The 23194-nt window shown below is 42.1% G+C and overlaps 1 protein-coding gene across 2 annotated transcripts in view; it reads right to left on the minus strand.

Moving 5' to 3' along the window:
- PON1 (paraoxonase 1) overlaps nt 1-20539 on the minus strand; it is a gene marked incomplete at both ends in the record, with an annotated part of 33676 nt that extends 13137 nt beyond the window's left edge. For both annotated transcript variants that reach the window (XM_084229180.1, XM_084229179.1), the window contains 4 exons: nt 7804-7972; nt 10495-10550; nt 12822-12892; nt 20466-20539. In XM_084229180.1, coding sequence (XP_084085306.1) covers nt 7804-7972; nt 10495-10550; nt 12822-12892; nt 20466-20539 — 370 coding nt within the window. The remainder of the gene's footprint in view (nt 1-7803; nt 7973-10494; nt 10551-12821; nt 12893-20465) is intronic.
- Nucleotides 20540-23194: the final 2655 nt, after the last annotated feature.

A 23194-nucleotide genomic window follows, 5' to 3' on the forward strand; every position in this document is an offset into this window, starting at 1 on the left:
TAATTTCTCCCATTAAAAAAAGTTAATAGGGGGCCTCCCCGGTGGCGCAGCGGTTGAGCACTGGGTTGCGAAGCTGCCCGCAGCCTCTGCAGCGCCAGTTCGATCCCCGGCTGCTCCCCGGCCACCAGAGGAGGGTCCCACATGGCGCGCAGACCTCTCTTGCCGCCCGCTGCTCCCCTCAGCAGTGTACTTCGGTCCTTCTGCCTGCTCTGCTCCCGGCTCTGGCTCTGGTGAATTCTCTCACCCTCCCACGCTTCTGACTGTACCCAGTGCATGTATAAACCAACCAAACAAACAAACAAACAAACAAATAAATAAATAAATAAAACATGCCTCTATAAAAAAAAAAATAAAGTAAAATAGATACTTTTAAAAAAAAAAAAGTTAATAGGGAGGAAAAGCGGCAGGTCCCAGTGAGAACTGGGACACAGAAGATAAACAGACGACTCCAGCAAACTACCCGAAGAAGAAAGTTGCCAAAAAAGAGGACTAGAAGGGAGGAAAGCGCAGAACCCTGCTCCCCTCCCCCGCCCACAGAGGCGGCACTCTCCGACCGGCAGAGAGGAGGAAAACAACAAACCAAAACGGCCAACAAGAACAAACTACGCAGCAAGCGGGACTGTGAGTGGAAAGGAACTATTGCAGCCACCACACCCCGTGAACGGGAGCTGTGGAGAACCCTGCAGGATTCGCCGCAGTGGTGAGCGAACGGCTCCGGGCGCCATTAGAGAAGAACAAAGACCCCGGGAGACCCGCACACAGCCCGGGCTGCCGGTAAGCTTGCGCGGAAAAGAGGCGTGCTTGGCACGCTTGAAAAGCAAACGCAGATCAGGATCGCGGCTGCCCAGGTCCCCGCGCCTGCAACCTAGGCTTGCGGGGAGACGCGCAGAGGCCCTCCTCACTGAGGTGAAAGTCCCTCACTGAGTGAGCAGGAACCAGGCGCCCAGGCACGGGAGCGGGTGCAAAAGGCGCCATTCCCGCGCCACTGAACTGGGCTACAGCCCGCGTCCTGGAACTGAGGGCTTTGGAACTGAGACCCGGGGCACGAAATTCGGGGCATGGGTTCTCCACGACGGTGGGGCACAAGGCAGACACAGCACCCCAAAGCCGTTGAGGTTTACCCTACCATTCTCACTCTGCTCCCTGTCCCACGGGGGGGGAGGGGTCGAAAAACAGCCCCCCAAGGACAATAGGAGAGATCTCTGGTGCCACCTAGCGACCAGAAAAAAAAGTCACTAACACCCCATAGAACAGGGAAACTTCTTAAGAAAAGACTTCTTGAAAAGGGCAGAAGGCTTCTGGAGGACCCAGTGGCCAGCTGGGAAGTTAGCCCACGCCAGGCCCCTTCTGACCAGCAGTCTGAGCCCACAGAGGGAGCAGGCACCCACGTCCGGGGCAGACCGGGTGCGCAGAAGAGTGTGCCTGAAACCGGAGGCGCAGGGACTGCATCCCGCTTCGCCATTTTAGAACAGGGACATTTCTTCAGTAAAGACTGCCTAAAACCAGCAGAAAACTTCCCCAGAAGCCAGAGATGGCTCCTGGAGGAGCCAGAGAGGAGCGGAGAAGTTCACCCAAGATGCCAGCCAGTCCGAGCAACACAGTGTCCCAATGCATACGACAAATTAGAAAACAGACAGTAGGGAGTAGAAGAACCACACGCAACCTAACAACTCCTCAGGAAAGAAGCACACCACAAAAAGAAAACCACTCCCCAGATTGCAACGACAGCAACTTGGAAGAACTTCTGAGCCTTCCAGAAAGAGAATTTAAAATTGCCATGATTAAAAAAGTGATAGAAGTCATAAAGGAAAACAATGATCAGAAGAAGGAAATTGAGTCCCTAAAGAGGGAAAACAATGGTCAGAAGAATGAAATTGAGTCCCTAAAGAGGGAAGTAAAAGAAATGCAGGAGATCAAAGAATTAATGGAGGAACTAAAGAACTCTGGGAAAAGCAATGAAAGCAGAATAGATGAAATGGAAGAACGAATAAGTACACTTGAAGACACAGAAATAAAAAGAACCAAAACAGAAAAGGAAAGAGAAGTACGAAGGAAAAAGAATGAAGAAAGACTTCGGGAACTATCTGACTCCATGAGAAAAGGAAATATAAGAGTTATAGGAATTCCAGAAGGAGAGGAGAGAGATGTAGGAACAGAGAAAATATTCCAGGAGATAATTGAAGAGAACTTCCCAAATGCGAAGAAGGAGCTGAAAATTGATATACAAGAAGCAAGAAGAACACCAAACTTCCACAACGAAAGGAAAAATACAGCAAGACACATAATAGTAAAGCTCCCAAGAATCCAGGACAAGGAAAAAATAATGAAGCTGACAAGAGGGAAGAAACAGATAACATTCAAAGGAAAACCAATCAGGCTGACATCAGACTTCTCTGAAGAAACACTACGGGCAAGGAGAGAGTGGAGGGACATAGTCAACAGACTCCAAGAAAACAGATGCCAACCAAGAATACTCTATCCCGCAAAGCTCTCCTTCCTCTATGAAGGAAGAATAAGGATCTTCCCAGACAAACAGAAACTCCGGAATTTCATTACGACTAAACCCCCACTCCAAAAAATACTACAAGGAATCCTAAAGCGAGAACCTCAGAGGGATGAATAACAACGAAAGAAGACCAAAAAAAAAAGTTATTAAAAGAATAAATAAATAAAATCAAAGGAAAGACAAACACAATGGCAAATACAGATGCTAACATATCAATATTAACTCTAAATGTAAATGGACTAAACTCTTCAATAAAAAGACACAGAGTTGCAGCCTGGATTAAGAAACAAAACCCAACCTTTTGCTGTCTCCAGGAAACACATTTAGCTACAAAAGATAAAAATAGGCTCAAAGTTAAAGGATGGAAAACAATCCTTCAAGCAAATGGACCAAAAAAGAAAGCAGGAACAGCTATACTTATATCAGATAAAACAGACTTCAAACTCAAAAAAATAAAAAGAGACCCCAATGGTCATTACATTATGATCAAGGGGACAATACTTCAAGAAGAAATAACACTCATTAACATATACTCACCAAACGAAGGAGCACTAAAATATATCAGACAACTGTTGTCCTCTCTGGAAACAGACATCAGAGAAAACACATACGTAGTGGGAGACTTCAACACACCACTATCAACAATGGATAGATCAACAAGACAAAAAATAAGTAAAGAAACTAAAGCTCTAAATAAGGACCTAGAGCATTTGGGCTTAACAGACATCTATAGAACACTAAACCCAAAAAAAACGGAGTACACATTTTTCTCAAGCGCACACGGATCATTCTCCAGGATCGATCACATACTGGGGCACAAGACAAACATCAACAGATACACCAAGATTGAAATCATACCAACCATCTTTTCTGACCACGAAGGCATCAAACTAGAAATAAACCATAAAAAGAAGGCAAGGAACTATCCTACCTCATGGAGATTAAAAACCACACTACTGGAAGACCACTGGACTAACAAGGAGATGAAAGAAGAAATTAAAAAATTCTTTGAATTGAATGACAAGGAGGACACCAATATCCTAAATGTATGGGATGCAGCAAAAGCAGTAATACGAGGAAAATATATAGCAATAGAAGCTCACATCAAGAAACAAGAAAGAACTCAAAGAAACAACCTAATCTCAAAGCTCAAAGATCTAGAAAAAGAACAACAAAAAAACCCCAAAACCAGTAGAAGAAAATAAATAATAAAAACCAAAGCAGAAATAAATGAAATTGAAACTAAAAAAACAATCCAAAAGATCAATGAAACCAAGAGCAGTTTCTTTGAAAAAATAAATAAAATAGACAAACCCATAGCCAGGCTCACAAAGGAAAAAAGGGAGAAAGCACAAATAAACAGGATCATAAATGAAAGAGGAGAAATCACAACGGACATAGCAGAAATCAAAAGAATAATCAGTAACTACTATGAACTGTTATATGGAAACAAGTTCAACAATCTAGAGGAGATGGAGAAATTCCTACAACTCTACAATCACCCAAAGCTAGATAAAGAAGAAATAGAACACCTAAACAGACCAATTACAAGCAGCGAAATTGAAATGGTGATCAAAAACCTCCCCAAAAACAAAAGCCCGGGACCTGATGGATTTACAAATGAATTCTACCAAACATTCAGAGACGAATTAGTGCCTATCCTTCACAAACTCTTCCAAAAAATTGAGAAGGAAGGGACAATACCAAACACGTTCTATGAAGCCAATATTACACTAATACCAAATCTGAATAAGGACAACACAAAAAAGGAAAACTACAGGCCAATCTCCCTAATGAACACTGATGCAAAAATCCTCAATAAAATTTTAGCTATCAGAATCCAACAATGTATCCATAAGATAATTCACCACGACCAAGTTGGATTCATTCCAGGGATACAAGGATGGTTTAACATCCGAAAATCAATCAACATTATCCAACACATCAACAAAAAGAAATATAAAAACCATATGATAATATCAATAGATGCTGAGAAAGCTTTCGACAAAGTGCAACACCTATTCATGATAAAAGCCCTTGAAATTCTTGGGATACAAGGAACATACCTCAACATCATAAAGGCCATCTATGACAAGCCAACAGCCAGTATCATTCTCAATGGTGAAAAGCTGAAAGCAATTCCATTAAGATCTGGAACAAGACAAGGATGTCCACTCTCACCACTGCTTTTCAATATAATACTGGAAGTCCTAGCCAGAGCAATAAGAAAAGAGAAAGACATACAAGGAATCCAAATAGGAAAAGAAGAAGTCAAACTATCACTATTTGCAGATGATATGATAATATACATAGAGAACCCCAAAATCTCCACAGAAAAACTAATTCAAGTCATCAATCAATTCAGTAAAGTGGCAGGATACAAAATCAACACGCAAAAGTCAGTAGCCTTCCTATACACAAACAATAAATCTGAAGAAGAAGAAATCAAAAAAACCATCCCTTTTATTATCGAAACAAAAAAAAAATCAAATATTTGGGAATAAATCTAACAAAAGAGGTAAAGGACCTATACAAAGAAAACTATAAAACACTGTTAAAAGAAATAGAAGAAGACACAAAGAAATGGAAAGACATCCCCTGCTCATGGATTGGAAGAATAAACATTATTAAAATGGCCATCCCACCAAAAGCAATATACAGATTCAATGCTATTCCAATCAAAATTTCAATGTCATTCTTCAAAGAAATAGAACAATTATTGATGAAATTCATATGGAATCACCAAAAACCCCGAACAGCCAAAGCTCTACTGAAAAAAAAAAGAAGGAAATGGAGGCATCACACTCCCAGACTTCAAACTATACTACAAAGCCATAATCATCAAAACTGCATGGTATTGGAACAAGAACAGACATACAGACCAATGGAATCAAATAGAAAATCCAGAAATAAACCCACAGATTTATGGTCAACTAATCTTTGACAAAGGAGCAAAGACTATGCATTGGAGCAAAGAAAGTTTGTTCAATAAATGGTGCTGGGAAAACTGGGTCGCTACATGCAAAAGAATGAAGCTTGACCACTACCTTACACCATACACAAAAATCAACTCAAAACGGATTAAAGAACTAGACATAAGACCTGAAACCATAAAATACATAGAAGGAAATATAGGCGAAACACTACGGGATTTGCACATCAAAGACATCTTTACAGACACATCACCCAAAGCAGTGATAGTGAAGGCAAAGATCAACAGCTGGGACTACATCAAATTAAAGAGCTTCTGCACAGCAAAAGAGACAATAACAAAAACAAAGAGAAACCCCACCAACTGGGAGAACATTTTTGCACCCAACACTAATGATAAAGGACTGATCACAAAAATCTGCAAAGAGCTGATGAGACTCAGCAACAACAAAGAAAATAATCCAGTCAAAAAATGGGCAGAAGAGCTAAAAAGAAACTTCTCTGAAGAGGAAATGCAAATGGCCAACAGACATATGAAAAAATGTTCAACATCACTTGTAATCAGGGAAATGCAAATCAAAACTACCATGAGATACCATCTCACACCAGTGAGAATGGCACATATTAAAAAAACTAGCAACAACAAATGTTGGCGAGGGTGTGGAGAAAAAGGAACTCTTCTGCACTGTTGGTGGGAGTGCAAACTGGTCCAACCACTATGGAAAGCTGTGTGGAGATTTCTGGACCTACTAAACATAGAGCTTCCATATTATCCGGCAATTCCACTCCTAGGTATTTACCCAAAGGACACAGAAACATCCATTCCAAAGAACACCTGCACCCCTATGTTTATAGCAGCACTGTTTACAATAGCTAAGCTTTGGAAACAGCCCAAATGCCCAAAAATAGATGACTGGATCAAGAAGATGTGGTACATATACACCATGGAATATTACCCAGCATTCAAAAAGGATAAACGCATGCAATTTGCAGCAACATGGATGGCGCTGGAAGGGATCATGCTCAGCGAAATAAGCCAAAAAGAAAAAGAAAAATACCAGATGGTCTCACTCATAGCAGGAATCTAGAAAACTTAAATAAGGGACCAGGAAAATGAATATAAGATAGTGAAAATCAAAATCAACAAAAAACTATGAACCAGAGACACTTTTTGGGGGGTGGGGGGCGGGAGGGGAGGGATTGGGGTCAGAATGGGGCGTTTGCAATTGTATGGGGGAATATAAAAATAAAATTTATTATTTAAATTAAAAAAAATAAAATAAAAAATGAATACCCTATATTTGGGGCTGTTATCCTAGAAGGCAGGCATGGTCATGATTGTGACATGATTAAATTGCCTGAAATAGAGAAAATAAAAGAGGAAGTAAAATAGCATTTGGGAAATGCTCAGAGACTTTGAAAGGAGTGACAAAATATTGAGCAGGGGAGAAAATCTGCAACAAGGTCAGATTTAAAATGGGTTGGTATATTAGAAAATCAAGGAGGAGCCATATACTTTAAGGAGTGGAAGTGATCAACAGGGAACATGAGGTAGAGAAAGGAAGAAATGTGTGACACCCCTCCACCCCACCTCGTGGTGCAGTGGGATGAGCGCGCACTCAATCCCGGCTGGCGGGACAGCAGGACAGAATCCCACATGGTGCAGCAGACCTCTCTGGACTCTCCTGCTGCTCCCCTCAGCAGTGTATTTCAGTCAATCTGCCTGTTCTGTTCCCTACTCTGTCTCTGGTGAATCCTCTCACCCCCTCCCCGCACCTCTGGCCTGTACCCCAGCTCTTGTATAAAAAATAAATAAATCTAAAAAAAAAAAAACGGAAGAAATGGGATGAAAGCATAAGAAATGAGGGCAACATATTAAAGGATATTGAAATGCAGAGAAGCAGTTCAAAGACTAAGCAGAGGGACCAGTAAACACTAGTGGAGACACTGAAGGTGATGGGATTAAGAGAAAGTTGACCATGGTGACTTTCTATCAGTAGATCTATAGGTTGCAAATGCCTTAGGTTAGAAAAATCTATTCCTGTTAATTCTTGAATCTGTATAAAATGGAAAACCCGTAATGATTAGGTCTGGATATTATCATTATAGTAATTATAGGGATAATGTGAATGTTGGTATTTTTAAAAATTAGGTACTTTACAAATCTTAAATATTATAGCATTCTCAAGCATTTAGCTAGTTTTAATATTATATATATTTAATTAACATAGGGAGTAAGATAAAAACCCAGAATAAAACATTATTCATTATTATGCTTTGTTAACATGAAAAAAGAAATATTCATTTAACAATATTTTCTTTTTAAAAAATTGCCTTGGTTCTTAATAAAAATTAAACATTGCTACCTTCATCCGTGAAAGTGCTAATTCCATGAGGGTTAAATGAAGACAAATCAAATTTACTTCCAGTGATACTCAACTCCAACACTGTTGGATCTTCTTCATTCAGGTCCATCAGAAGTATTTTTCCAGGCTTACTGGGATCAAAGCTCTTTATTCCAGGGTATTTTAATCCCTTGTAAAACATGGAGGAGAACAAGCACATTACAAAACTCCACATGCTGGGGGTGTGAGCAGCACAGGGGCCTCACAGTCTGCTTCAAGCCATGTGGATGTCTCAGCTGGATTGTGGAATAGGCCCTTTGGGGCTGGAAGACACATGTTCCTTCAGACCACCCCACCAGACACACAAGCACGGACACTTCCATGCCCAGCAGCAAAGCCAGATGTGTCCCAGACCCAGTGTCAAACCCATGCGCAAGATCACCAAGGAGGCGATTACAGGTTTCCATAGAAGGACTACAGAGAGAACACAGGTTATGATTTTTAAACTGCCCGCTGGCATTTTCCTTGAAGTTACTTGGGGAGACAGAGGTTCAGGGCAAATCTAGCTCAGGGAATAACTCCTCTCTTAGGCTGCCACTAGAACAGAGCTGTTTCAGACACAGGTGTGGCTTGCTTTCCAAAAGTTTGCTTCAGGACACTTTGCTTTTGCCGCAGAAGCCGAAAAGCACACACAGAGTCAGTCTGCCGTTTGCCGGGGCCTCACAGAGGCCTGCGGCAGCCCCTGCGCAGCGAGGCCGGCCCCGCCGGCTTCTTGCCCCAGAGCCACCCACCGCATCTAGGCATCCACGCGCCACAGCTTTGGACTTGCCTGTGAGCGTCTGTGCTTTATGTATCTCCACTTATGCTGCGTGTCCATGAGTGACGTTACCGTACTGTGCTAAGATATCAGGACGTCCCAAGAGCGCTCCTCAGGGTGTTAGGGACAGAATTCCAGCTGAACACCGTGGTGAACACCCGAAAATGAAGTTATCCCGACCTGAGGCACTTGCGTGACATTTTCCGCTGGGATTGACAGTGCTCAGATGATTGCAGGAAAGTATGACTTTAATTTTGAAGGGGCAGATAGGCTTGGGGCTGGTTTCCAGGATTTTTATATATATCTATGTATTTTTTTTTTAATTTATTTATTTTATACAAGAACCGGGGTTCAGGCCAGATGTGCGGGAGGGTGAGAGGATTCACCAGAGCCAGAGAAGGGAACAGAACAGGCAGACCGACGAAGTACACTGCTGAGGGGAGCAGCGGGCAGCAGGAGAAGTCTGCGCGCCATGTGGGACCCTCGCCGGCCGGCCGGGATCGAACCGGTGCTGCAGAGGCTGCGGGCAGCTTCACAGCGCAGCGCTCAATCTCCTGCGCCACCAGGGGAGGCCCTACAAGATGTTTTGAATGATGATAAAGATACAAAAATCTGCGAAGCGGCACAGCCAAGCATTCTCGTATTTCAAGTGATCCCCATCAGCCACATCGACCACAGCAGATTACGGAACCTGGACCTTAGGCACTGAGGAAGGTAATGAAGTAGGTATAGATATTAGTGACCTTCCTGCCCTGATGGACTGAGACAGTGATGACAAGTCGCACTCCCTCTCCCTCCTAAGTTCAGTCTCCTGGACCTCTCAGCACCCCAACCTCCAATGACTCAGCCAGACACACTGTCGTCCTCTGCTCTTGACCTTGCAGTGTGTTCACCGGCTTCCAGATTGTGGTAAGTGAAACTACCTTCCACATACATATTTTGTGTACGCCATGTATGTTTCATGTCATCCCTGAATTTACAACATGTTAGTGTTATTTTAGGTTTTTTGTATTATTTGACATGATTTGGTAGATTATTTTTTGATTCAGGGCACACCCAAAAATTTAAATTAATTAGCATATAAATTAATGGTAATTGTTTTCATTTGGGGCTTACTAAAGGTTTCCTAGGAATGGCCTACTTTCGGATAGCAAAGGAAACCTGAAGCACGGTTCCATATAAGATTCTCCTTGAAATACAAGTTCTGTGGCTTTAAGAAAAAACAGTTACAAGACACTGCTGTAGAAGATGCCAACTTGGCCATCTTCAAAAGAGAAAACTGAATTAAATAAATTCCCACAGGCAGCAAATGTTTTCAGTAGTTGAATGATGTGTATGCTGCGCCTTATCTACTCTGTTGCCCCCGACTAGAGTGTTGACCTTTGTCTTGAGCGCTATCTATCACCTAATCACAGTTACTTGAATGCAGGAGAGTTTCAGTACACACAGTGGATTCTCTTCGAAGTTTGGAAATTGTGGGATGATCTGTCCATAGTTTTTAAATGAGAGGGCTTATTCTGCAAAGTGTGGGAAAAGAGATGAAAATGTAAGCGCCACGTGAGGAGATATATATAAACATACACTCTGTTCAGCAAATGTTTGAATAGACCAGTTAAATACTTCAAAGAGAGTCAAATAGGAAACGATTGTGAACTCACTAGGCTCAGAAACAATTTATTTTGGGAGGTAACTTAGTGTGAGAGTTCAGTGTACACAGAGAAGACAAATAGGCATCGCACACATGAGATTATAACATGAGTCTCAAGGTGTATGCAGTTTGTTTTTTGAGCCAAATGATTTCTCATTTTATTAGAAGGTGGGCATGGATAAACCAAAGGCTCAAATGTTGGTCCTAGAAAACAGTCTGGCACTTGGAAGAAGAAAGAAACACTTACAGTACTGATGAAAGCCAGCCCATTAGGAAGTATCTCCAAGTCTTCAGCGCCATTTTCTACCAGAAAAGGACAGTACATATTGTTTCAGATTATTGCAGGAAGCTAATGATTCATGTCTTATCACTCTGACCTAAAAATGGGCTACACATTTAGCTGTTCTTTGATAGCCTCAGAATAATTCACTCTTATTCATTTACTCAAATTAACTAATGTGATGATATGAAAATCAAAAGGCATTAATATAATAGAGTAATTAATATTTGCACTTAATATATTTGTTTTAAATTGATTGTCTAGAACTTTTTCCTTAGTGTCTGAAATCTCTTACATAAAGTTCAAGGAAATTGACAAAATGTACAAAGGGTAATAAGAGAATTTGAAAATAGTTTTCTGGTTTTTTTAAAGACACAGAGGAAAGCTACTAATATATATTGATAGTTGTTGGTTCCAAATCAGCTGAACTCATTGAAATATGGTCTCATTAAAATGGGGGAACATTTCATATGATCAAGAATATACATTTACTTCACTATTAATTATAGACATCAGTAACATATCACCAAATTACACCTTAAGCCCATGTAAACTTAAAAAATTTCAGTCAATCTAGAGACAAATGAAATTGCTGATTTTGTATTATACTCTTAGTGGAGATTTTTTTTTTCAGCTACCTAGTGATATTTAACATCAGTGTTTCATTTGTTTTCTAGAAAAAAAGATTGCACTGAAGATATCTGGCTAAGTTTCTTAATGCTAATTGAATAAGTCATCTGTTCTAGTCTTTCCAATCATAGTCATCAGAGATAAATAATTTTAAAAAATCCTCAAAATGTAACAAAAGCACAGATCTTTAATAAGTTGTCCTCAAATAACAAAGCTGGTTGGTTGAAAACAGATGGATATGTGAGCTCTGCAATGCTCCCTGTTGGTTGCCTTCAGGCTGTTATTCTCCCAGCCCTTCTATCTTTGCTGACAGGGCCTGCCTCCCACAATGGAGGACCAATAATTACTTTCCCAGCTTCTTTTGCAGCTAGGGCACCGGCCTCTTGTCTACAGGTGACTAATTAGTTCTAAGGGGAAATCTACTGAGAACTTTTGGGAATTTTTTTCTAACCTGATATTAAGAGAGAAATACATGAGGAGAATTTGGGGTAATTGCAAAGGTGTGTGCAGTGTTCTAAAACTTTGACCTTTTACTCACTGTTTTTTCTACTTTTTCTGTCCCTCTTCTGACATCTCCTCAGGCTATTTTTAGCATAAAATCAGACATTGTTCTGACTATTGTTTTTGTTAAACTGATCGAACAAAAACAAACCAACCATTAAAAACAAAAAACAAAAACAAAACAACCAAAACTTGGCTCTTTTAAAATCAAATGTATATTTGGTACATTGAGATATCACCTCACACCAGTAAGAATGGCACATATCAAAAAACAAGCAACAACAAATGTTGGTGAGGATGTGGTGAAAAAGGAACTTTCCTGCATTGCTGGTGGGAGTGCAAACTGGAAACCACTATGGAAAGCTGTGTGGAGGTTCCTCAGTCTACTAAAAATGGAGCTACCATATGACCCAGCAATTCCACTCCTAGGGATCTACCCAAAGGACACAAAAACATTGATTCAAAAGAACACCTGCACCCCTGTGTTTATTGCAGCACTATTTACAATAGGCAAAACCTGGAAACAACCCAAATGCCCAAAAATAGATGACTAGATCAGGAAGATGTGGCATATATACACAATGGAATTTTACTCAGTAATCAAAAAAGATAAACTCATGCCATTCACAGCAATGTGGATGGAGCTAGAAGGAATTATGCTCAGTGAAATAAGCCAGAAGGAAAAAGAAAAATATTGGATGGTTTCATTTATAGCAGGAATATAGGGGAACCAGTGTAAAAAAATAACAACAGTACAAAACACAACAAAGCAAAAATAGACAATTATAAATCAGAGACATACTGCAGGGGAGGAGGAGGGAGAGGGATCAGAGGGAGGGAGGGAGGAGCACAGGGGACTGAGGTGATGGTGCACGGGTGCATTGGTGAAGAAAACTATGGGGACTATACCTGTGGGGGTAGGGGGAAGCAAATATTGTTTAAAAATGAACAATTCATTAATTAAAAAAGAAAATGTAAAAAAAGTATATTTGGTAAAAGTCAGAAGTCAAGTAACTTGGTATTTATAATTAACTGCTGACTTAATACTGTCCTGGTTCAAAGTTGTTTTATTTTTAACAAAATTGAATAGGTATATTGATCAAATAAATAGCAAGATGATATTGCAAGTTCAAATGAGATACACCCTCCTCTCATATACTTACCTATTCCTTTAATTAAATTACAGTTAGGAAGATCTACAGGTTTTACTTCTCGGAAAGCATTAAGTCGTGTTCTGGAGGAGAAAAAAAGAATAAAATACACACAAAACTATTCAGAAATTATAATTAAGTTGTGAAAGTAAGCTGCCAATACAATCTTCCTTAAGTGTCCTTGGTCTGAGTTTCAACCCAAGGTTAGGGGTCCTTGGCACCCAATCAATTCTACCAGGCAAGGCCAGAGCAAGGCACATGGGGCCCTGGGGCACCGCAGTGTTTATTTAGCAGAGGTGGGTAAATATACAAAGGAGACATGTAGTGTCCTCTCCAGGACTCTGTGCACTTTGGCAGGAATGGGAACTATTTCATCAGCTATGTGAGGAGTCCTATGTGGAAATTTGGGTTAAATAGCAACATGGTTCCAATTTATTCCATTGATGTTTTAGGGCTATTGACAGATGGGCCTCCTGCCCTTCTGCCCAGTGTGACGCCAAAGCCTGGTCTGAGCATCTGCTGCTGGGGGAGGTACTTGAAAAATGCAGGTGTGCTTAAAGGACTTATAACTTTGAAAACTCATACCCATGGCAGGAATATAAAGAGGCATTTTACACACACACATACACACACACACACTTATTAAATCTGAGGGCATCAATATCCTGGGGAACATTTGAATGAAGAACAGATGTGAAAAGGAAGCACCAGCCGCTGCCTGCTTAGAGCAAAGCTATTGATGAGACATTTGAAAGAAATGGACCACAGCATCAGCACAGCCAAGAGATTTAGATGATAAACATTTTTTGAGAACCAATGATACAATATTGTCATAGTGAATAGCCACAGTTATCCAAGATCTCTAGAATCTTATTTGGCTAAAAATAGAGAGGTTGAGAAATTTTTACCTTACTGATAATTTAGTCTCACAGAAGGAAAATGAGTGAGAGGTGAAAGCACATTTTGGATAAAATTCTAACCAACTTGGTATAAATTGATAGGAACTTAGGGGTGATTGATCTTTCATCCATTTATTAGGGGGAAAATGTAGTGGGCTCCTATTACCGTGCCACTGGCTATCAATTCTCTAGCAGGGTGGTGCCCAGGAAAAGGGAAAGTTCCAGGTTCCCTGCCCCACCCTAAGGAAGGTGGAGTGAGCAGGGAGGAGAAGAAGCTGGAGAAGAGCCTGAGGAAGGAAGGAAACAGGATGGGGAGCCAGAAGGAGACCTGGAGGAGGCACATGGAGCAGAGAGACATGTGAAGAAACTGTGCTGGCTTTTTGGTTGTGGACTGGTTGAAACAGATGTGGGTGAGACACCCGTGGGGAGGTGACAATGGAAGCTTTTATCTTGATTTTGATTTTACTCTTTTCCTCCCAGACTTGTCTGGTTGTTTCTCATCCTTTTCTGTGAGTCCCCACTGGAAGATGCTTTAGACTTGAGGCAGGCTTTCGGGCCTTGTTCTGGGCCAATCCTATTTGGGTGGACTTTTACACACGAGGAGATGAGTAACTTTGGGTGCTTGATTTAGAAACTATATTCTTTGTCTTGTCTTTTCTATATTGTTCCCTAATTGTATGAAAGTTCCTTTCCATTAAAGTCTTTATATGTTTCATGCCAATGCAGCGGATGGCAGAACCTATTTAGAGCAGGCAGATTTGGGGGTTCTGGGGTGTCCCTTTCCCTGCCCTGTAACAATTCCACCTTTTAAGAGGGCTGACCTAAGATGCTGGGAAAGAGGTTAGTAATTGCCTTTGTAACGTCCACAGTTCATCCTGACATACAATTGGAGTGGAAAACTCTGGGTGCTGGAGTTATAGAGATAAGGAAGGCTGGGTCTGCCTCCAGATGGTGGCCTCGTGAATGAAGAACTTGAACTTAGGAAGCAGACTTCAAAAGAAAACTGGGATCTTCCCCATGACCTGAGAAACCAAAATATATTTTAAAAAAAGGTAATCTGACATTATAATCACAAAAGTTCACAAGAAAGAATTACAAGAGAAGGTGATTGAGCAGTGAGTGAGTGGCTTCCAAGCTTTTCAAACTGAGACCCACATTAGAAAAAGCATTTTATAGGGTAGGAGCACACAGAACACACACACACACAATTACCACATGCAACAAGGTACACACACACACCAAAAATCTCAGTCTAATATGTGTGATACATTCTTAACTTTTCTATTCAATTTTATTTCATTTATTAAAATATGCTGGTCACAGTCTACTTACTAAATTCATTTTGTTGGCCACCATTTTGAAAAGCACTTAAATAGAGAAAGCCATGTGAATATTCATCAAATGACTCAAGGAACTCAAAGGACAGGTTCAAGATATTCTAGCTAAAGATCATAAGCACAGACAATACAAAGAGTGGTTTAGAAGATAGCCAAGGACGGTTGAGCGCTGCACTGTGAAGCTGTCCGTCTGCAGCCTCTGCAGAGCGGGCTCAATCCCAGCCAGAGGGCGAGAATCCCACATGGTGTGGCAGACCTCTCCTGTCTTGCCTGCTGCTCCCCTCAACAGTTTTCGGTCTGTCTGCCTGTTCTGTTCCCCACTCTGTCTCTGGTGAATCCTTTCACCCTCCTATGCATCTGGCCTGTACCCTGGTTCTTGTATAAATAAATAAATAAATAGATAGATAGATAGATAGATAGATAAATAAATAAATCTTTAAAAAATATTTATGGATAACACTGCTTTAAAGTTAGAGGACTTATCAGAAGACAATTCTAGCTGTTTCTCTTTATTCCTGCTCATACTTTTTTATTTTCAATCATCAGAAAATATCTTGTTGTGGGCTTGATTAAATGTAAGTGTTCCAGGATTAAGGGATAAAGTTCAATGTCTGAGATGTGTCCCAGGCTCACGAGCCTCTGGCCAGAAATTGCACAATCCCTGCTGTGAATTGTTCTTTGCAAATACATGCTGACTCTTTATAAAAGAAATTGATGATCTTTAACTATGCATTAAGAAATCACTTCTGAAACTTTCTTTGGTGCAATTTTTAACTTTGTCCATCTATTGCTGCCACTGCACTCTTCATTCATTCAGTATTCAGTACTGGGGTCTACTGTGTGCAAGGGTAAACACAAATTTTCTCACTTAATCTCCTCAGCCATTTTTGAGACAAGGATTAATACTTTACTTCTTTTATAGGTAAGGAAACTGAGACATGGAGTAGCTAAGTAGTTTGCCTGTGGTGTCTTATTTAAAGAACAGAGTTGGGACTTGAAATTAGGTGTTGGGATGTCAAAGATTCTTTCCCTATATTTTTGTTGCATGTTTGTAAATTTGCTCATGCTATCTCTCTGCCTAGAATGCTAACTACCTACTAACCACTGGGAAGACCACCTACTCGTGATGTTCTATAGCTCTTCCTCATCTTCTTTTTTTTTTTTTTAAAGATTTATTTATTTATTTATTTATACAAGCACTGGGTACAGTCAGAAGCGTGGGAGGGTGAGAGAATCCACCAGAGCCAGAGTGGGGAACAGAACAGGCAGACAACCGAAATACACTGCTGAGGGGAGCAGTGGGCACGGCAGGAGAGGTCTATCCCGCCAAGTGGGACCCTCGCCAGTGGCTGGGGAACGAACCCGTGCTGCAGAGGCTGCGGGCAGCTTCGCAGACCAGCGCTCAACCGCTGTGCCACCAGGGGAGGCCCTCTTCCTCATCTTCTGTGGCAGGATTCACGATGCCTTCATTCTTCCTTCACATGTACATCTATCAAGTCTCTTACCAGTTGTTTTATAGTTATCAGCTTTTGGTCTCGTTGCTTACAGTAAACTCTGAAATCTTTAAGTAAGTACTACATCCTGCTCATCCCTGTGACTTCCAGGATAGGTGCTGGTGCTCTGGCGATGTCTCCTAAATTGTTTTGTAAAATTACTACAGTAGAGCATCAGATTGAGGAGATGGTGCATTGATGGGGTGTCTAAGGGTTATTTATCCTTAACCTAGGGTTTCAGTGAGATTTCAACACATCATCATATGTATTCAGGAATCACTTATTAGGTGAAACATTCATAGGTGGACTTTTGAAATAGTATATGGCAATAATAAAAGCTAACATTTATAGAGTACCTTTCCTGTGCTAGGACAGACAGACAGACAGATAAATAGATCCTACTGTGATATGTATTATCATCCCATAATTTTTATTTTTTTAAAGATTTATTTATTTTTATACAAGAGCTGGGGTACAAGCCAGAGGCACGGGAGGGTGAAAGGATTCATCAGAGACAGAGCAGGGAGCAGAACAGGCAGACAATGGAAATACACTGCTGAGGGGAGCAGTGGGTGAAACAGGAGAGGTCTGCTGCGCCATGTGGGATTCTTGCTGGGCAGCCGGGATCGAACCCTCACTGCAGAGGCTGTGGACAGCTTCACAGCGCTGAGCTCAACCCGCTGCGCCACCTGGGAGGCCCCATCCCTTAATTTTTAGATGGAGAGTCAGACCCATAATGGTGTGGCTTAAAAGTTGTAGGAAGGGGTTCCAACCTAGGTCTGCTGGAATTCATGTCTGCCCTTTTCCCACTACACTGTGTTTCCTGGAGGGGAAATAGGAGTGGGTTTGGGGGTAACAGAAATGCACACTGAGGCCTAATACTAGCTTTGCAGGGTCTCCTTCAAATGAAGGGAAGAACAGTGGTCTCATCCATTACAACTGGCAATTTAGGACTGGATGCAGGGAGTAGCTTCTCAGGGATTCAGGATACAACATTCCACACTTCTGGGGGCGTTGTTTATATCATAGTCCAAGGCCCCTGGACTTGTGCAGTATCCCCCCCTGTGAGGCCACGAGCAGCTGACTAGAAAGATAGGCGAGAAGACCCAGGTGCATGCCCTCAATTCTTCCCTCTGTGCTATGCTTTCTCTGTGGTGTGATACCCACAAAGTCCCGTATCCTACAAGTCCCCTCCAGCTGCAGGCCATGCAACTTCCTGTGAATCTACTCTGCTCCCTTCAACCCCACTTTCTATCTCCAAGACAAAAGCAACACACATCCCCTTGGGGTTTGACTTGCCCTTATACAGGCCTCAGGAGATAATCTGCCCTTCTCTCCCATAGGCAGATTCATGATTTTCTCTGAGACTCTGGGGCCTTATCTCTAAAATAAAGATAAAGGTAATTTACTGATCCCTTAGGAGCTCTTGATCAGGTTCCAGCATGGGTGTTACAGGATTTCAGTGTTCTTTATAGGCTCACACAAATCCCATGGTGAGCTTGCTAAACAATGCAGACTGACTCAATGGTGTGGGATGTGGTCTGGGGGCCTATGAGTCCAGTGAGCTCCAAGGCGATGCTCATACATCTGGTCCTTGGTGCCTTTGAGTAGCAATACTTTAGGGCCTTTTGGACAGTGGGCTGCTCCAGCAGGCTCAGCATCTGGGCTTCATCTCCGCAACCAACTATCCTCTCGGTCTTGCATTGCTCCGGCCTCTGCTGGGGCTTTTCTACCCTCTTTTCCATTCTTATCCAGAGATTCAGTCCACTCCCATACTTCTTTTCCTTCTCAATCATCTGACTATAGTCAAGATTTGGAGGGCCAAGGCTCCCACCTCCCCTGCTGTAGTCAGATGCTGACAGTAAAGCAGTAAACTCTTCTTTATAAACCAGACCCCAGGTCTTCCCACTGCAGCATCCCTATGACAAAGTGTCTCCTGCAGATACTTGGTGTACAAAGGGAGACCACAGGCAAAATCCATAAAGGGGCGAAAGTCACCACCAAGGGAACCTTACGGCAAGGAGCCACAGAGACTGACATCGTATTCAGCTGTGACTGTGGTGTGCTCAGGGCCTTCTCAAGAAAATCAGGATCAGACTTGGATATAAAAACTGTTTGCACTTGTCAACTTGCTTTGTTTCTGTATGTGAGCTTTCACCTCTGGGTTAGGCCAGGACCCAGCTTCTTCAAGTTGAAATCTCAGTCTTGGTACAAGTCAGTGGCATAGAATAAATAAATTGTCCCAAACTATATCCTGGAAGGTTCGAAAGATATCATAGGTTGTACCAAAAAAGGAAGCAGAGGACGTGGACATGATGACTTAAAGCAAAAAAAAAATTATTTTCACTGAAGGACTTTTCAAAGCTTTCGATGTGCTTTGTCAATCTCTAGGAGAAAGCGCTACTAGATGTTTCCCAATTTGATTTATCCAAGGAACCCATTTCTTTGGAAGCAAGTCTTGTGATTCAAGTTCCAAGGAATAAACTTGGGAAAACAACAATGCTGAAAAAAATAAGCTAACACTCATGCTGAGAAAGAAACTTCTTAGGGTGGGGGTGGTAAAGCTGTACTTTTATAGGAAGCATATGCAAGATGCCTGCAGTCGCCATTCTTAGAGCAGATTAAGGAAGGTAATCCAGAAAGATAGATCCTCGCCTCTTCCTGGCAGATCTATTGTCTTTGGGCCGACATCTCAGTGAGCGGCAACTGGAGTGTGGGCAGATCACGCCCAGATACAGATGGAAATGGAGAATGGAAAGCACAAAGCCTAGACGGGGGATTAGATGTTTGTATCTCATTTCTTTTCATCCCCCAGCCCACATGCACACTGTAGCTAGAAAGATTATATACATAATCTCCTCTGATAGCAAACAGTACCATAATTCATGAAAATCCACAAACTAATTTTTGCATGATTTAAAACCCCAGATCGATTGCTTTTTACTTTTTTTCTAGCAGGTTGTGATCTCAAAAATAATGAACAATTACAAAATCAAAACCCAATTATTTATTTAATAATAAAAAAAACCTATTCTGAGCATAGCTTCTCTCAATCCACGGGGCTACATAGCTACTTCAAAAATCCAAAATGTTCAACTTGATGCTCAGTAATGTTTTACTTCAAAGTGAATAATAAGATATTATGGTCTAAGCCTTGGGGATTAGGATGATTTCTAGACTTTGAACTCCTATATAAAGTTACCATGAAAATATTGATAATTTCTTAAAACCTTGTAGCGTATGGAATGATTAGTAAAATATTTTAAGGGAGACAGGACACTGACATCCACTCGGTAGATACTATGTCCCAGGCACTGTGTTATTGCTTTGGATAAATGTGTATCACTCCTTCAGTTTTACTGAAATAATTTATGTGAGAATTGTAAAATCATTTGCCCAAGTTGCTGCAATGGAAGGGACAGAGCAAGAACTCAGATTTCAAAGGCCAGTGCTAGGACAAACCCGCTGGGTGGCTGGCTCGGTGCTCATGTGCAACCCCTGCTGTGCTCGCAAGCTGGCTCTGTGCCTCTTCGGGCAACCTCCAGGAGAGTCTTCTGGCCAAGAAGCCTTATACCAAGGACAGGCAGCCCAGTCAGGGGCTCCTTTCTCTAATTCATGCAATATTAGGGAGACCACCTGTTTTGAAGAGAGGTTGAAAAGTGACTCTGCAGACAAGGCTCACAGGTTAGGCCATCTTGGAAAATTAGTATGTTTGTCAACAACAAGCTGTCTCCATAGCCCAGATCTCAGGCAATGAATAAGGATATGTTTTCCAGTGTACAGGGAAGTTGGACAAACATTTATGAAACCTAAACCCCACTTTGGAGGTGGGGCACTCCTGGGGATGGGGAGAAGGGGGGTGGGGATTGGTTTGGAGGGGTAGGGTGGGAAGGACAGGGCTGCAGTCCTCAATGCAACCCAACTTACTGGTAAGAAGACCGGTGATCCTTGAAGATTGCCAGCCCCAGTCCCACGAGGGTGAGCACCATCAGCTTCGCCATGGCCTCAGGCAACCCACAGACTGACGGGCTGATGCACCGACTGCCTGGAGACCTTACCTGCTTGCAGCCCAGCCCTGCTTAGCAGCCCAGGAGTGGCCAGCCTGGCCCCGCCCCTAGGGTGGCGCTCTCCCCACCAAGTGCGCAAGGACTTGAGTCAGTGCCTGCAGCCGGTTGCTGGGTATTCACCGGACTGTAAACAGAGGAGATGGAGACCAGCTGCCTGGATGGAACAAGAAAGAGAGAAGAAGCAGGTTGGAGGAAATGGAGAGTCGTGAGAAAGAACCAAGATTTGATGAATGCTCACTTTGCACCAACAGGATCCTAATCCTTGTGGCTTAGAAGAGTTGGGTAACTTGATCAACGTAACTCAGCCAGAAGAGGCCGGAAAGGAAGGGAGGGCTGTGATGAGAACCCCTAAGATCTAACTTTATTCTCACCAGGCCACCTCCACGTATCACCTTCAGACATCTGGATTTCCAGCTTCTCATTCTCTCAGTTTCACTCCTGACCTTAAAGCTCCCTCAGGTACATCCCTCCTGCGTTTGTCCAGGCACTCGACTGATATTTATTGAGTTCCTGCTGCGTGACAGGAATCAGTAAAATGTATCACTCCTGAACCTACAGTGCCACAGATAATGCATGTATGCATGCTGGAGGGCACATGTTCTCTGGAGAGTAAAGCAGGGAGAGGAAACCATGTATTGGAGGAACCATGGAAGAAAGGGGAGTCAGGGAAATCCTCACCAATCCGGGGGTATTTGAGTAAAAAGCCTGAGAGGAGGTGCCTCTGTACACCCACCTCTCCCTTCTCTCCTCTTAACCTCACTAAAGGTCAGCCTCTCCTTTGCTCTGGGTCTCTTTCTTCTCAAGGATTTTGGTCCCATGACACCTCTCTCCTACAACATCTACATTGTCCTCTTTTCTGGAATTTTGTGATCAGTACCAACATACTTTACCATCACTCATAGTTTTCTGGAGAAAATACTTTGACCCTACATTCTAACTACTGTCTGCTTTCCCTACTCTTCTTGTCTGGGCAGGATGGTGGGGGGCGGGAGGGAACCTCCCTTTGAAAGATTTGCCAATAGTCAACACTTCCATTTTACTACCTCTTGTAGCAGATTAATGATGGCCACAAATTATTTAATACTCCCTCCCCTTACAAGGGTCCAGGACTCTCCTCTCAAGTAGGTGCTGACTCTGAATGATCTTATTCATAAAATGCAGTGATGCTCATCAAGTTTGCAGGCACAGGCCTAAAGACTAACAGTTTCTACTTCCTTTCTTTTGGAACACTTGCTCTAACACTTCTAATTTCTGCAGGACAAATTAGAGCACCCTACTTTGGGAGACCACATGGGAAAACCTGGACACATGTGAAGAAAGTAGACAGACAAGGCAACTTTCTGGTCATTTCCACCTAGGAGACAGACATAGGAATGAAGCTTTCTTGAACCCTCAAGACTTCTCTGGTCCAGAGAGGCACCCAGTTGACACTAAGTACAATCTCCCATTCTCTACTTAACCCATTCTAAAATACTTTGTGTTCTACTTGACTGTGGTGGAATTTTCTCTTATTAAACACCCATAGCATCCTTGTTATCAAATGCAGTGGCTAATTCTCTGCTGTAATCACACTCAATGTATAACCGCATCAGTCATAGGTCACTACTTCCACATTTCAAATATTTTTCTCTCTTGGATTCTGTGCCTCCACTCTCTTCCAGTTTTTTTTTTCCCTACCTTCTTGGACTTTCCAGGGTCTTCTGGTCACTGACCTGTAATCAGTGGAACCATAAGACTAGTTTTGAAACATCTTTTCTTTATACATTTCCCCTCAAGGTGAACCCGTTGATTTCAGTGGATTTAAAACCAGTGCGCTGGTGTTGCCATAGTGTATAACCCTAGCTCAAACCTCTCACTGGGGCACTAACAAATCATTCTTGATTTCTCCACCATCTCTGGCAACCTTTTGACTTACTCCATTTTTTCATTGTTTGAGAAATCATCTTATTAATTTATTTTTATACTTGTGGTCTGTTGCTGTTAATGGAGTGGAAGGTTCTCACAGCAGGGATTTGTCTTATTCCTCAATATGGCATAGAAAAGAACCTGGCAAAGGGTGGTTCCATATTCAACATTTAAAGATGGCTTGGCTGGTGAGCTCTCACTTTGTGATCACTGACTGATTGCCTGGTTGGCACTCCCAGTGGATGTCTAATAGTCTTTACAAAATGCATCCAAAGCAAAACTCTCAGTCCTCTCCCTTCAACATGCTATGTCTGTCCTCCAACTCTCTTCACTTCAACAAAGGGCACCACTACCACCCAGTGGCTCAAGTTCCAAACCTAGACCTGTTTACTCCTCCATGTGATTGCCTCTACACCTCCACCTACCAAATATATCAGGTCAGTCCCATCCACTCTACTTCAATATTATCTATTGCTGAACAAAATTTGTGTAAAACCTAGCAGTTTAACACAAGTATTTAAGGTGTAACTGACCTTCTGGATCAAGGTGTCTGATGGGTTTGTGGCTGAGGTGTCAGCCAGAGTTGTGAAAATTTTATGTGGGCTAATTGATGACCAGAAGAACCATAAAACATTATTTCTGGATGTGCCTGTGGGGGTGGTTCCCATAAGGGAGTAACATATG

Source organism: Talpa europaea (assembly GCF_964194135.1).
Source record: "Talpa europaea genome assembly, chromosome: 3".
Lineage (NCBI taxonomy): Eukaryota > Metazoa > Chordata > Mammalia > Eulipotyphla > Talpidae > Talpa > Talpa europaea.